Raw genomic sequence first — 13,970 nt, 5'->3', positions numbered from 1 at the left:
TCTCTGACCATCTCCTATTGCAAGTCTGCAGTCTCTGACCATCCATTTTTGCATGTTCATCATCTCTGACCATCTCCTTATGCATATCTGCAGCTTTCTGTAGCATTACATTAATGGGGCCACACTAGATGCTTCCTAATGTATTCCCCATTGGTATAAACAGTAGAGACAACCTTGTTGGAGTAAGTTGGGGTGGAAGTACATAAAAATGCCTACACTTAAATTATGGTGGAATTTTGGTGAAGTTCTGGTTAGATACAATGGAATAATTAAACCCCTATCTGGCATTCTTGCAGGCGCCTCTTCCCCGGACATGGAGGCCAATTATGGAGGGGGCCTCCTGGACATGGTCAAAGGAGGAGCGGGGCGCCTCTTCAGCAACTTGAAGGACAACCTGAAGGACACTCTGAAGGACACGTCTACTAAAGTAATGCAGTCAGTTGCCAGGTAAGTGTGAAACCTCAATCCTACCGTGAATGTTAGCTAAACATGTTAGGCCTTAGAGCACTGATGGGTAACCTTGGCACCCCAGATGTTTTGGAACTACATTTCCCATGATGCTCCACTACACTGGAGAGTTAATGAGCATCATGGAAAATGTAGTTCCGAAACATCTGGGGTGCCAAGGTTCGCCATCACTGCCTTAGAGTTTATTCTGCAAGGCCTACTAGGTACCACCACATTCTCCCTGGAGCCAGTCCTCCTACTTCAGTCCCAATTTAAGGTGGACCTAGCATTAGATATATCATTTTGTGTAAATTGCATATATGCTATGTAATGTGTCAGTGTAACACTTCCAAGTATTTATTACCCCCCCCCCTCCCCCACAGCAAAGACACTAATCCCCCTGATAATGCCATCATCTAATTTTCTCTTCTGAAGAACTGAGCCATCTTTGTTTTGGCATCATCCAGGATCGTCATCTACTTCCTGGGTGACTCAGAGATGACAATTATGTAAATCCTGGTTCCTGTGTAGAAATGTATGACACAGATTAGCCCCTGCTGCCACATGGTGGTGCATTGCCAAAAATGGCACATGTCTGTTCTTTGGGACATTGTGGTGAATTGCCAGACTATTCTTTTTATTATTGGGCTGCCATAGGTTAACGCAGGTTCACTTGCGAAAAAAGTGTCCTAATGGATTGTGTGTCACCGCTAAGGTGTGATTGGGTCCTTAGAGGAGATTTCCACTATTGGGCAGTCATTACATGAACCGGCGCTTCATTCAGGAGATTGCCCCTTACTCTTTTTGTTTTGATTACACCTATAAAATTTTGGATTTCCCCGGCCTTTCTGTCTCAGTAATAATAGTCACCTTGGCAATTAAAATGACACCAAACTCTGGTTTAAAAATACATTTTATATTCCCTTCTGTATTCTTAAAGTGGTTTTAAAGGCTTAAAGTGGAACGTCACTCTCGAAATCAACATGGACTATTTTTAATCCTCATGCTGCCAACATTAGTAAATAGGTAGGAAAGTACAGTGAAAGAAAAAGTATTTGATCCCCTGCTGATTTTGTATGTTTGCCCACCTGAGAGAGTGCAGGGTTGAGGAGTGTATGACCTACAGAGTGCAGAGTGCAGGGTTGAGGAGTGTATGACATACAGAGTGCAGGGTTGATGAGTGTATGACATACAGAGTGCAGGGATGAGGAGTGTATGACCTACAGAGTGCAGAGTTGAGTAGTCTATGACATACAAAGTGCAAGGTTGAGGAGTGTATGACATACAGAGTGCAGGGTTGAGGAGTGTATGACATACAGAGTGCAGGGTTGAGGAGTGTATGACATACAAAGTGCAGGGTTGAGGAGTGTATGACATACAAATTGCAGAGTTGAGGAGTGTATGACATACAGAGTGCAGGGTTGAGGAGTGTATGACATACAGAGTGCAGGGTTGAGGAGTGTATGACATAGAGTGCAGGGTTGAGGAGTGTATGACATAGAGTGCAGAGTTGAGCAGTGTATGACATACAGAGTGCAGGGTTGAGGCGTGTATGACATAGAGTGCAGGGTTGAGGAGTGTATGACATAGAGTGCAGGGTTGAGGAGTGTATGACATACAGAGTGCAGTGTTGATGAGTGTATGACATACAGAGTGCAGGGTTGAGGAGTGTATGACATACAGAGTGCAGGGTTGAGGAGTGTATGACATACAGAGTCCAGGGTTGAGGAGTGTATGACATAGAGTGCAGGGTTGAGGAGTGTATGACATACAGAGTGCATGGTTGATGAGTGTATGACATACAGAGTGCAGGGTTGAGGAGTGTATGACATACAGAGTGCTGGGTTGAGGAGTGTATGACATACAGAGTGCAGGGTTGAGGAGTGTATGACATACAGGGTGCAGGGTTGAGGAGTGTATGACATACAGAGTGCAGGGTTGAGGAGCGTATAACATACAGAGTGCAGGGTTGAGGAGTGTATGACATACAGAGTGCAGGGTTGAGGAGTGTATGCCATACCGAGTGCAGGGTTGAGGAGTGTATGCCATACAGAGTGCAGGGTTGAGGAGTGTATGCCATACAGAGTGCAGGGTTGAGGAGTGTATGCCATACAGAGTGCAGGGTTGAGGAGTGTATGACATACAGAGTGCAGGGTTGAGGAGTGTATGACATACAGAGTGCAGGTCTTATAGGTGTGCTACGTTCAGAAAGCAGAGTTTAGGAGTATGTGGAGTACAGAGTGCCCCCACCCCCCAAAAACTTTCTCCCATCTATTCTGCCTGGCTGTAGTACCTCCCGGCAGTGTAGTTGGCTCTGTGTCTCTCTCTCACTTGCATGGAGATCATTGGTTGGCACTGCTGTGCCCTGCCGTGAGTGCATGCAGGGTAGGCAGGGATCTGCAAGAGCCGGAGGTGGCGGAACGGAGTTCCACCATGTTCCAGCTGATAACCTGCCCTGGATATGAGGACCACATGAAATGGCCTGGTGGGCCGGCTTTGACCCGGGGTCCTTGTGTTTGACACCTATGTGTTAGAGGGTGGCTAGGTTCATTCTCTATTGTCCCACTATGTGTTGATGTATGGAAGAGTTATTTTATCTTTTCCTGGTACGCGACCAACGCGTTTCTATGCCATAAATAAACTTTCATCGTCTTTTTTTTTTTTTTTTAGCTATACGAAAGGAGAGCTGGATATCTCATATATTACCTCAAGGATTATCGGTAAGAAACTTTTTTTAATTCTTTGTACAGATATAAACTTTATTTCTAAAGTCTTTTGACAGGTCTGATTCACTTTCAGCAGTCTTGACCTGAGCCTTCCACCCGGGCCAATAGCAGCGTCTTATGAGGACCTACCTAAATCTGGCTCTATCCAATCAGACAAGCCCTTGCCCTACACCATACATTTTAAATGCCTAGTTTAGTGCTATTTAACCACTTCTGGACTGGAAAGATTTACCCCCTTAATGACCAGGTCATTTTTTACGGTTCTGCACTGCGTTACTTTAACTGACAATTGCGCGGTCGTGCGACGCTGTATCCAAAAAAAAATTGATGTCCTTCATTTCCCACAAATAGAGCTTTCTTTTGGTGGTATTTGATCACCTGTGTGATTTTTATTTTTTGCACTAAAAACAGAAAAAAAGCAACAATTCTGAAAAAAAAAAACATTTTGCCCCATCGGGCAATTCGGGAGAGGGGAAGCTGATGGCCACCCGCAATCGCTCCCTGGGAAGACAAAACGGTGGTCTGCCGTTGTAAACACGGCAGACCGTTGCTCTGTCAGTTATCATCACAGGGCTCCTATGTTCTTCCTATTTAGGATCACAGGTCTCTCTGTTGATTCCATAAGCCCGTCCCCCTCACAGTAAGAAAACACCCCATAGGCTGCACGTAGGGACTGTAATCTCCCACCTGATCCAAACTGCACAATACACGGCCCCATACTGAGTATCCATCATAATCCATGGCAAGCACTCGTTGGTCAGCACAGCCTCATGACTGCTGGAAGAAGTGTCTGCAGCAGCCTTGCATTGCACCAGCCACCCATTGATTGTGGTTGCAATGTTCTGCATTATAACAATGCATTTTTCTGTAAATTTATGTCTATTTATTATTTTTTTTTTAAACGGGTGGACTTATCCTTTAACCACTTAAGGACCGCCCACCGCAGATTTACTCATAGCCCTACTTCGGTCGCGCAATACTATACAAAAGATTTGGATTCATGACCTTTCAGGAATCTGTTTAAAGGACTAGCGCCTGGACCTTTTTTTGTGTTTCTACTTCGGTCGCGCGCCTGCTGCTAGGGGGCGAGCATGCGGCGCGCTCTTGCCCCCACTCGGCAGCGGGGACACCGATGCACGGGGCTGGCGGCTCCAATTGTCACCGGGCACCCGGGATCGCTCCCCGCTGAGAGAGAAGAATGGTCAGCTGTTGTAAATAGATACCTAACATGTTACGGTTTAAAATTGAGCACACTCATGGAATGGCAACAAACTACGGTACTTCACAACCTAAGGACCGCCCGCCGCCATTTTACTTCAGCAGGCAGCCCCTGCTGCACGAATTGACGTAGTACTACGTTGGTCGCGCGCTTGGTGCTAGGCCACTAGGCAGCGGGGATGCCGATGCACGGGGCCGACAGGCCGAGATTTCCACCTGACAACCGCGATCGCTCCCCGCTGAGAGAGAAGGATGGGCAGCTGTTGTAAACACAGCAGATCGTTCTTCTCTCTGGAATGATCACAGAGCGCCTGTGATCCTTCTATGTAGGAACACAGGTCTCTATGATCATTTCAAAATCCCATCCCTCATACAGTTAGAAAACACCCCCCTAGGCTCACATTTAATCCCTTGATCACCCAATGTGTTCACCCCTTCCCTGCCAGTGTCCTTATTACAGTGACAGTGCATATTATTTAGCACTGATTACTGTAGTAATGTCGCTGGTCCACCCCAAAGTGTCAAAAATGTCAGTTAGGAGTCCGATCTGTCCGCCGCAATGTCGCAGTCCCCCTAAAAATCGCAGATCGCCGCCATTACTAGTAAACAATAAAAATGACATAAATCTTTCCCGTAGTTAATAGACGCGATAACTTCTGTGCAAACCAAACAAAATACGCTTAGAGCCGGTTCACACTGGGGATACTTGTCAGGCGACCTTGTCGCCTGACAAGTCGCCGTGGGTCGCCTGCCATAGATTAGCACAGGACCCGTTCTAATAGGAGCGACACAAGTCGCTCCGACTTATAAAAAGGGTCCTGAGCTTCTTTGGGGCGACCTGGAGCGACCTGCATTGACTTCAATGATATGAAGTCCGTGCCGGCCGCTCCGAGGTCGCGGTGTGAGCTGCGCACCGCGACCTCACAGGTCGCCCCGGCAAGTCGGGTCGCTGCAATGTGAACCGGCTCTTATTGCGATCTATTTATTTATTTATTTACCAAAACTATGTAGCAGAAAACAAATTGGCCTAAAATGTTTTAAAAACTTAGATTTTTTTTTTTGGGGGGGGGGGGGGGGGAATGTTATATAGCAGAATGTGAAAAATATTGTTTTTTTTTTTTTTTTTTTTTTTTCAGAATTGTCGCTCTTTTTTTGTTTATAGCACAAAAAATAAAAATCGCAGAGGTGGTCAAATACCACCAAAAGAAAGCTCTATTTGTGGGTAAAAAAGGACATCAATTTTATTTGGGTACAGCATTGCATGACCGCACAATTGCCCATTAAAGTAACGCAATGCCGAATCGCAAAAAATTGCCTGGTCATTAAGGGGGCAAATCCTTCCGGTCCAAAAGTGGCTAAAATCATTGAGCAAGCAGAGGCGTCTTATCACTTTCTTCCCTAGTTTGAAATTTGGGAGTCTCACTTTAATGGAAGCCAACCTATAGCATGGCCATACCCAATAAATGTAGAATGTAGTTAGCTGGAAGGCATGATAAAGCTACAGCCATGATCCGCAGAGACGAGCTGTAATAATACTGCATTCACACTTTACAATGCCTTCTAGCTATAGCAATCATATTTTATTGTGTACAGCTGTGCTACAGATTTATATCCCGATTAGCTATCTGCGGATGTTAAGGGAGACTTTTACCCCGGGAAAAAAATAGATACTTCTGTGTGCGAATTAAAGTGTTTTAAGTAAACACATGCCATCTTTTCATAAAAACTGTTAGTTACCATTGACATTCCTGCTAGGATTCCGCACAATTTTCTCTTAATGCAGGTGATATATTGGGGGTGATTTACTAAAACTGCATAGTGTAAAATCCGGTGCAGCTGTGCATGGGAGCCAATCAGCTTCTAACTTCAGCTTATTCAATTAGGCTTTGACAATAAAACCTTGGAGCTGATTGGTTTCTGTGCAGAGCTGCACCAGATTTTGCACTTTCTAGTTTTAGTAAATCAACACCATTGTGTTTTGATGGTAAAACTGCTGGTCAACTGTGTGCGTTTTTTCCACCCCCAACCGCTATTGTAAACCCTAAAAGCAGGGATTGCGCTATAAACGAGTCCCTAGAGCAGGGATATTAAATTCAAATTCAAGGAGGTCCGGTCAGTAAAATTTTCTGTATGCAGAAGTCCGAATCTCAAGTATGTGCTTTGACTCCTAAAGATTGTAGTCATTGTATGTCTATCAATAAATGAGAAATATAGAATTTCAACACTATTCCCCATCAGAGTGCCCCTTTACATCAGTTTCCCCATTAGAGTGTCCTCTTGCATTAGGTGTTCCCATCAGAGTTCCCCTATAGATCAGGATCCCCCATCTGAGTGCCCCTTTATATCAGGTGCCCCATCAGAGTGCCCCTCATAGATCAGGTTCGCCCATCAGAGTTCCCCCATAGATCAGGTTTGCCCATCAGAGGGCCCCCATAGATCAGGTTTGCCCATCAGAGTGCCCCCATAGATCATGTTCGCCCATCAGAGTGCCCCCATAGATCAGGTTTCCCCCACCAGAGTGCCCCTTTATATCAGGTGTCCCCATCAGAGTTTTCCCCGCTACATCAGGTGTCCCCATCAGAGTGCCCCCATAAATCAGGTGTCCCCATCAGAGTGCCCCCATAAATCAGGTATCCCCATCAGAGTGCCCCCCATAGGTCAGGTTCCCCCATCAGAATGCTCCTTTATATCAGGTGTCCCCATCAGGGTGCCCCCTATAGATTATGTGCCCCCATAGATCAGGCTCCCCCATCAGAGCGCCCATATAGATCAGGTTCGCCCATTAGAGTACACCCATAGATCAGGTTCGCCCACCACAGTGCCCCTTTATATCAGGTTTGCCCACCAGAGTGCCCCTTTATATCAGGTGTCCCCATCAGAGTGCCCCCATAGATCAGGTGTCCCCATCAGAGTTTTTCCCGCTACATCAGGTGTCCCCATCAGATTGCCCCCAAAGATCAGGTATTCCTATCAGAGTGCCCCTTTACATCAGGTGTCCCCATCAGAGTGCTCCCATAGATCAGGTGTCCCCATCAGAGTTTTTCCCGCTACATCAGGTGTCCCCATCAGATTGCCCCCAAAGATCAGGTATTCCTATCAGAGTGCCCCTTTACATCAGGTGTCCCCATCAGAGTGCTCCCATAGATAAGGTATCCCCATCAGAGTGCCCCTTTACATCGGTTGTCCCCATTAGCGTACCTTCATAGCTCAGGTGTCTCCATTAAAGTCCCCTTCAGAGAGCAAGTGTCAGAATGCCTATCCCTAAATTTCAGATGTGAACTTTCACAGTGCACCTGTAAATTGGTAAAACAGTGAACTTGATTGATAAGTCCCTGTAGCCAGGCAGGCAGGTAGGGGGCGGGAGCTGGAGCTTGAAGAATAAGTGTGCTACAGGGGGTGGGAGATGGGGGCGGAGAAACTTGCTGAAGAGGGAAGGGTGCACAAGTGACATCAGTGGTTGCTAGGACACCAGCGGTCTGGCAGGTTGACAGTCGGCATGGGAGCATCATTCAGTCCGGGTCCGGACCATGATCCATCATTTAACGAATGCTGCCCTAGGGCACTTGTCCACAAGGTGCACCTGAGCAGTTCAAATGAGCAGTGTAACTAAAACCACTAGATGGCGCAGTCATACCCTCGTGGAACACTTGAGGGCAGTATCAACCTAAACCACTAGATGGCGCAGGCACACACCTGTGGAACACTTGAGGGCAGTATCAACTGAAACCACTAGATGGTGCACGTCTGTGGAACTCCGTAAAGTTGAGGCCTGTGAGACAGGAGAGCGCAGGAAGTTAAATCCAGATACATTCAATTACATACAAGTCACAACTCATATAACAAGCATGTGTTGGCGTGTGTGGTGAACGGGCGCTGTACTATGTTTTTAAAACATATTGAAATGCTTTCTTTTACAAACTTGTATGTAATTCATATGTGCTGTGCAAAAATGCAACGTACCCTTCTTTTTTTTTTTTTTTTCCAGCACCCAGCCGTTAGGGTGACCACATTTCCAAACTGCCATTCAGGGACACACCCCCCCCCCTTCCCAATAATCAGCTTGTGCTATAACCAATCACAGCACAGCTGGACAGCTGGGGCGGCGAGTGCACACTCTACCCAGATGCACTGATCACGCCTCCAGAAAAGGCTGCCGCATCGCCACTTTACTCACTGACAGTACTTGTCCTGGCTGGCCGAGACCCATTTTACCTTGTTCCACCGCTGGCTCTGTGATTAGACACAAGGGGCGGGATTTATTATTTCTACAATCACAAGCAGGGGGCAGGGATTGTGCCTCTCCAGACATTCCCGGCCAGGACAAGTACTGTCAGTGAGTAAAGCTGCGATGTGGCGGCCTTTTTTGGAGGCATCAGATCGGCACGGGGAGGGTGGCTGTGTCAGTTTCCTTTCTCGGACACTGTATTGTCCTGGAATGAAGGGACCGGGACAGAACTGCAACATGCGGGACTGTCCCGGGCAATCCGGGACACGTGGTCACCCGAACAGCAGTGCGCAGCAAACATTGAACTAAAGCCACTGGACATAAGGCAGATTGCCTTGTTTTTTTATGTTGGGTTGCTTTAACCTTCCTAGCGGTATTCCCGAGCGTGACTCGGGGTTAGATTTTAGAGCCAAAAGCGGTAACCCCGAGCCACACTCGGGGTACGGCTAGGAAGATCGCTGGATCCTGGTAGAGGTTTTACTTACCTTTTCTCCGGGATCCAGCGAAGAATGCGGTATGCGGCGGCGGAGCTTCCTCCCGATCGTCTGCGAGCCCCGGCTTCCGTCTCCGGCGACGTGACGTGCGCCGGGGGGTGGAACCGGCGGCAAATTCAAATGTAAAACACATCAAACACACTGATACCATTCAAAATAAAAAAAATTCACATTACATTGCCCCCCAGTGCCCTTTCCTGCAGTTTTACTGTACTTTTTATGTAAATATATGTGTGTGTGTGTATATATATATATATATATATATATATACGTATATATACAGTGGGTACGGAAAGTATTCAGACCCCCTTAAATTTTTCACTCTTTGTTATATTGCAGCCATTTGCTAAAATCATTTATGTTCATTCTTCTTCCTCATGAATGTACACATAGCACCCCATACTGACAGAAAAACACAGAATTGTTGACATTGTTGCAGATTTATTAAAAAAAGAAAAACTGAAATATCACATGGTCCTAAGTATTCAGACCCTTTGCTGTGACACTCATATTTTTAACTCAGGTGCTTTCCATTTCTTCTGATCATCCTTGAGATGGTTCTACACCTTCATTTGAGTCCAGCTGTGTTTGATTATACTGATTGGACTTGATTAGGAAAGCCACACACCTGTCTATATAAGACCTTCCAGATCACAATGCATGTCAGAGCAAATGAGAATCATGAGGTCAAAGGAACTGCCTGAAGAGCTCAGAGACAGAATTGTGGCAAGGCACAGATCTGGCCAAGGTTACAAAAAGATTTCTGCTGCACTTAAGGTTCCTAAGAGCACAGTGGCCTCCATAATCCTCAAATGGAAGACGTTTGGGATGACCAGAACCCTTCCTAGAGCTGGCCGTCCGGCCAAACTGAGCTATCGGGGGAGAAGAGCCTTGGTGAGAGAGGTAAAGAAGAACCCAAAGATCACTGTGGCTGAGCTCCAGAGATGCAGTCAGGAGATGGGCAGTCAGGAGATGGGAGAAAGTTGTAGAAAGTCAACCATCACTGCAGCCCTCCACCAGTCGGGGCTTTATGGCAGAGTGGCCCGACGGAAGCCTCTCCTCAGTGTAAGACACATGAAAGCCCGCATGGAGTTTGCTAAAAAACACCTGAAGGACTCCAAGATGGTGAGAAATAAGATTCTCTGGTCTGATGAGACCAAAATAGAACTTTTTGGCCTTAATTCTAAGCGGTATGTGTGGAGAAAACCAGGCACTGCTCATCACCTGTCCAATACAGTCCCAACAGTGAAGCATGGTGGTGGCAGCATCATGCTGTGGGGGTGTTTTTCAGCTGCAGGGACAGGACGACTGGTTGCAATCGAGGGAAAGATGAATGCGGCCAAGTACAGCGATATCCTGGACAAAAACCTTCTCCAGAGTGCTCTGGACCTCAGACTGGGCCAAAGGTTTACCTTTCAACAAGACAATGACCCTAAGCACACAGCTAAAATAACGAAGGAGTGGCTTCACAACAACTCCGTGACTGTTCTTGAATGGCCCAGCCAGTGCCCTGACTTAAACCCAATTGAGCATCTCTGGAGAGACCTAAAAATGGCTGTCCACCAACGTTTACCATCCAACCTGACAGAACTGGAGAGGATCTGCAAGGAGGAATGGCAGAGGATCCCCAAATCCAGGTGTGAAAGACTTGTTGCATCTTTCCCAAAAGACTCCTGGCTGTATTAGATCAAAAGGGGGCTTCTACTAAATACTGAGCAAAGGGTCTGAATACTTAGGACCATGTGATATTTCAGTTTTTCTTTTTTAATAAATCTGCAACAATGTCAACAATTCTGTGTTTTTCTGTCAGTATGGGGTGCTATGTGTACATTCATGAGGAAGAAGAATGAACTTAAATGATTTTAGCAAATGGCTGCAATATAACAAAGAGTGAAAAATTTAAGGGGGTCTGAATACTTTCCGTACCCACTGTATATAAATCTTTTGGATTTTAGGTGCTGAAAGCGGTACCATTATTTTGCATGTAATTCTTGTGAATTAGCAGCCCAAACCAACTGTATACATTATATATATATATATATATATATATATATATATATATATATATATATAATATATGTATATATATATGTATATATATATAATATATAATAAATGTATACAGTTGGTTTGGGCTGCTCATTCACAAGAATTACATGCAAAATAATGGTACCGCTTTCAGCACCTAAAATCCAAAAGAATCATACAGCCAGGGAGGTTAAGCAAAACACTGCTAGGGTGAAGGATTACTTACAGGCAACAGGGATGGTGCTAACTCATAGGGGTTTTTACTAAAGGCAACTAGACAGTTACACTTTGCAAGTGCAGTTGCTCCAAAGCTTAGTATATGAGCAGAAGCTGTGCTGAATTTTATCATCCAATCATGTGCAAGCAAAAATGCAGTTTTTTTTAAAATTATCCTTGCATGTGATTGGGTATTCTTTGCAAACTGAAGCTTTACCTCACTTACTAAGCTCTGGAGCAACTGTACTTTGCAAAGTGAGTAGTCCATTTTCCTTTAGTAAATCACCCCTTATGTGTCCATGCACACTTTGCAAAGTGCAGTTGCACTAAAGGCAAATAGACGGTTTACTGTGAAAAGTGCAGTTGCTCCAGAACTTAGTAAATGAGGGGAAGCTCTGCTGACTTCAATCATCCAATCATGTGCAATGCTGTTTTTTTATTTTATTTCCCTTGCATGTGATTAGGTTTTAGTATTTTTGATTGCACATCAGTGGCGGCTGGTGCTCCATGGGCTGGGGCTGGGGGGGGCAGACGGACCACACCATACCCCCCAGACCACATCAGCCCGCACACCATACCCGCGCCCCAAGCCCACCCTTTTTTAAGCCTATTAGAGCCTCTGGCTCTAATCACGTGCTTAAAAAAAAAAAAAACCCTTTGAACTCCATGCGTCCGGCGCCCTGCATGTAGATTAGGGGGCTGGACGCATGGATGGGGGGGGGGGGGTGCTGGGCTGTCCCTGTTGCACATGATTGGATGATGGAAGTCAGCAGAGCTTCCCCTCATTTACTAAGCTTGGGAGAAACTTCACTTTGCAAAGTGCACAGTCTAGTAGTCATAGTAGTCAGGAATTCCCTAAAAGGGTGGGTGGGGCCTGAAAAACGCAGCAACATTAGGAATTAGAAAAATCACGTCATTCACTGCAGCTTAGAAAGTGATATTTGTGGCAAATTTGTCACTGACGGGGGAAAAAAAAATGAATTTGCCCATTTATTATTTTGTTTTATTCAGCTTGGAGCAAAATGAAAGGTGGGGTATGATTGGATAATTATAGGGGGTTCAGTTACTAACTGAAAAGTCGGGTACATTCCTTGTTCATTTCCACTAAATAAATTGTGCTTCCTCCCCAGTAATGTCGTTTCCAGCAGAGGGCGTTGAGCTGGGATTCAGGAACCATATTGAAGACGTCCGCTCATTCCTCGATTCCAGACATCTGGACCATTACACCGTGTTCAATCTATCACCCAAGTCTTACCGCAGTGCCAAATTCCACAACCGGGTGCGTCCGTGCCGTCTATTATGTCACACAGATCCGTGCCATCTCAAAAGCTTGTTTTTTTTTTTTTTTTCACATCACAGTAACCTAATCATGTTTTTTTGCTGTTTCTATCGTTATCACCACTACCCAGTCCTTTGTTTAGACTTTGCTCGATCTTAGGGCAGAGATGTCAAACCTTGGCACCCCAGATGTTTTGGAACTACATTTCCCATGATGCTCATGCACTCTTCAGTGTAATTGCGCATCATGGAAAATGTAGTTCCATAATATCTGGGGTGCCAAGGTTCGCCATCGCTGTCTTAGGGGATTCTTTATGAAAAAAATATATATATTAAAGCGTAACTCCACTTCTGTTGAGAATAAAACATTCCCCTCTGGGTGATCTCTGTACATTGCAGGGATTTTAACCACTTTACCACCGGAGGATTTTGCTGTCTTACGTCCAGGCCACTTTTTGCGATTCGGCGCTGTGCGAATTTAATGGACAATTGCGCGGTCCTGCGACGCCATACCCAAACTAAATTTACGTCCTTCTTTTCCCACAAACAGAGCTTTCTTTTGGTGGTATTTGATCACCTGTGCGATTTTTACTTTTTGCGCTATAAATAAAAAAAGAGCGTAAATTTTGAAAAAATAACAATATTTTTCACATTTTTTTTATATGAAATTCCCCCCCAAAAAAATGTAAAAATCAAAATTTTTTTACATTTTTGGCCAATTTGTTTTCTGCTACCTATGTTTGGTAAAAAAAATCACAATAAGCGTATTTTGATTGGTTTGCGCAAAAGTTATTGCGTTTACTAACTAAGGGAAAGATTTCTGTCATTTTTGGTGTCTTTTTTTTTTAACGAGTAATGGCGGCGATCTGCGATTTTTTCTTTTTTTGCGGGACTGCGACATTGTGGCGGACAGATCGGACCCCTGACTGACATTTTTAACACTTTTGGGGTTACCAGTGACATTACTGCAGTAATCAGTGCTATAAATATGCACTGTTACTGTAAAAATGACACTGGCAGGGAAGGGGTTAATTTTATTGGAGAGGGAGGGGTTAATGTATGCCTGGTGCTTACTGACATGTGTGGGGGGAGGTGACTGAGTGACACAGGGACAGATCACAGGTTCAGCTATGCTGAACCCTGCAATCTGACCCTGTCTGTCACTTAGGACATCCTCCCGCTTTGCTTACACAAGCGGGCGGATCTCCAGACTCGATTCCCCGACGATCGGGGAAGAGCAGCGGCCGCCGCCGCTCCTCCCCTGGCCCGACTCCCGCTGTGACTGAATACAGCGGGAGTGAGCCTCCGGCGGGGTGCGCGCGCCGCCCAAAGGGGAGG

The 13,970-nt window shown here is 45.5% G+C and overlaps 1 protein-coding gene across 3 annotated transcripts in view; it reads left to right on the top strand.

The window, feature by feature from the left end:
* DNAJC6 (DnaJ heat shock protein family (Hsp40) member C6) overlaps positions 1 to 13,970 on the top strand; it is a 190,949-nt gene that overhangs the window by 89,804 nt on the left and 87,175 nt on the right. For all 3 annotated transcript variants that reach the window (XM_082264991.1, XM_082264990.1, XM_082264992.1), the window contains 3 exons: positions 297 to 447; positions 3,118 to 3,167; positions 12,485 to 12,633. In XM_082264991.1, the coding sequence (XP_082121117.1) occupies positions 297 to 447; positions 3,118 to 3,167; positions 12,485 to 12,633 (350 nt within the window). The remainder of the gene's footprint in view (positions 1 to 296; positions 448 to 3,117; positions 3,168 to 12,484; positions 12,634 to 13,970) is intronic.

This window comes from Pelophylax lessonae (genome assembly GCF_965119305.1).
Source record: "Pelophylax lessonae genome assembly, chromosome: 8".
NCBI classification, from domain to species: domain Eukaryota; kingdom Metazoa; phylum Chordata; class Amphibia; order Anura; family Ranidae; genus Pelophylax; species Pelophylax lessonae.
Note: the sequence above shows the minus strand (reverse complement) of the source record. Positions and strands in the feature narration are given on the sequence as shown.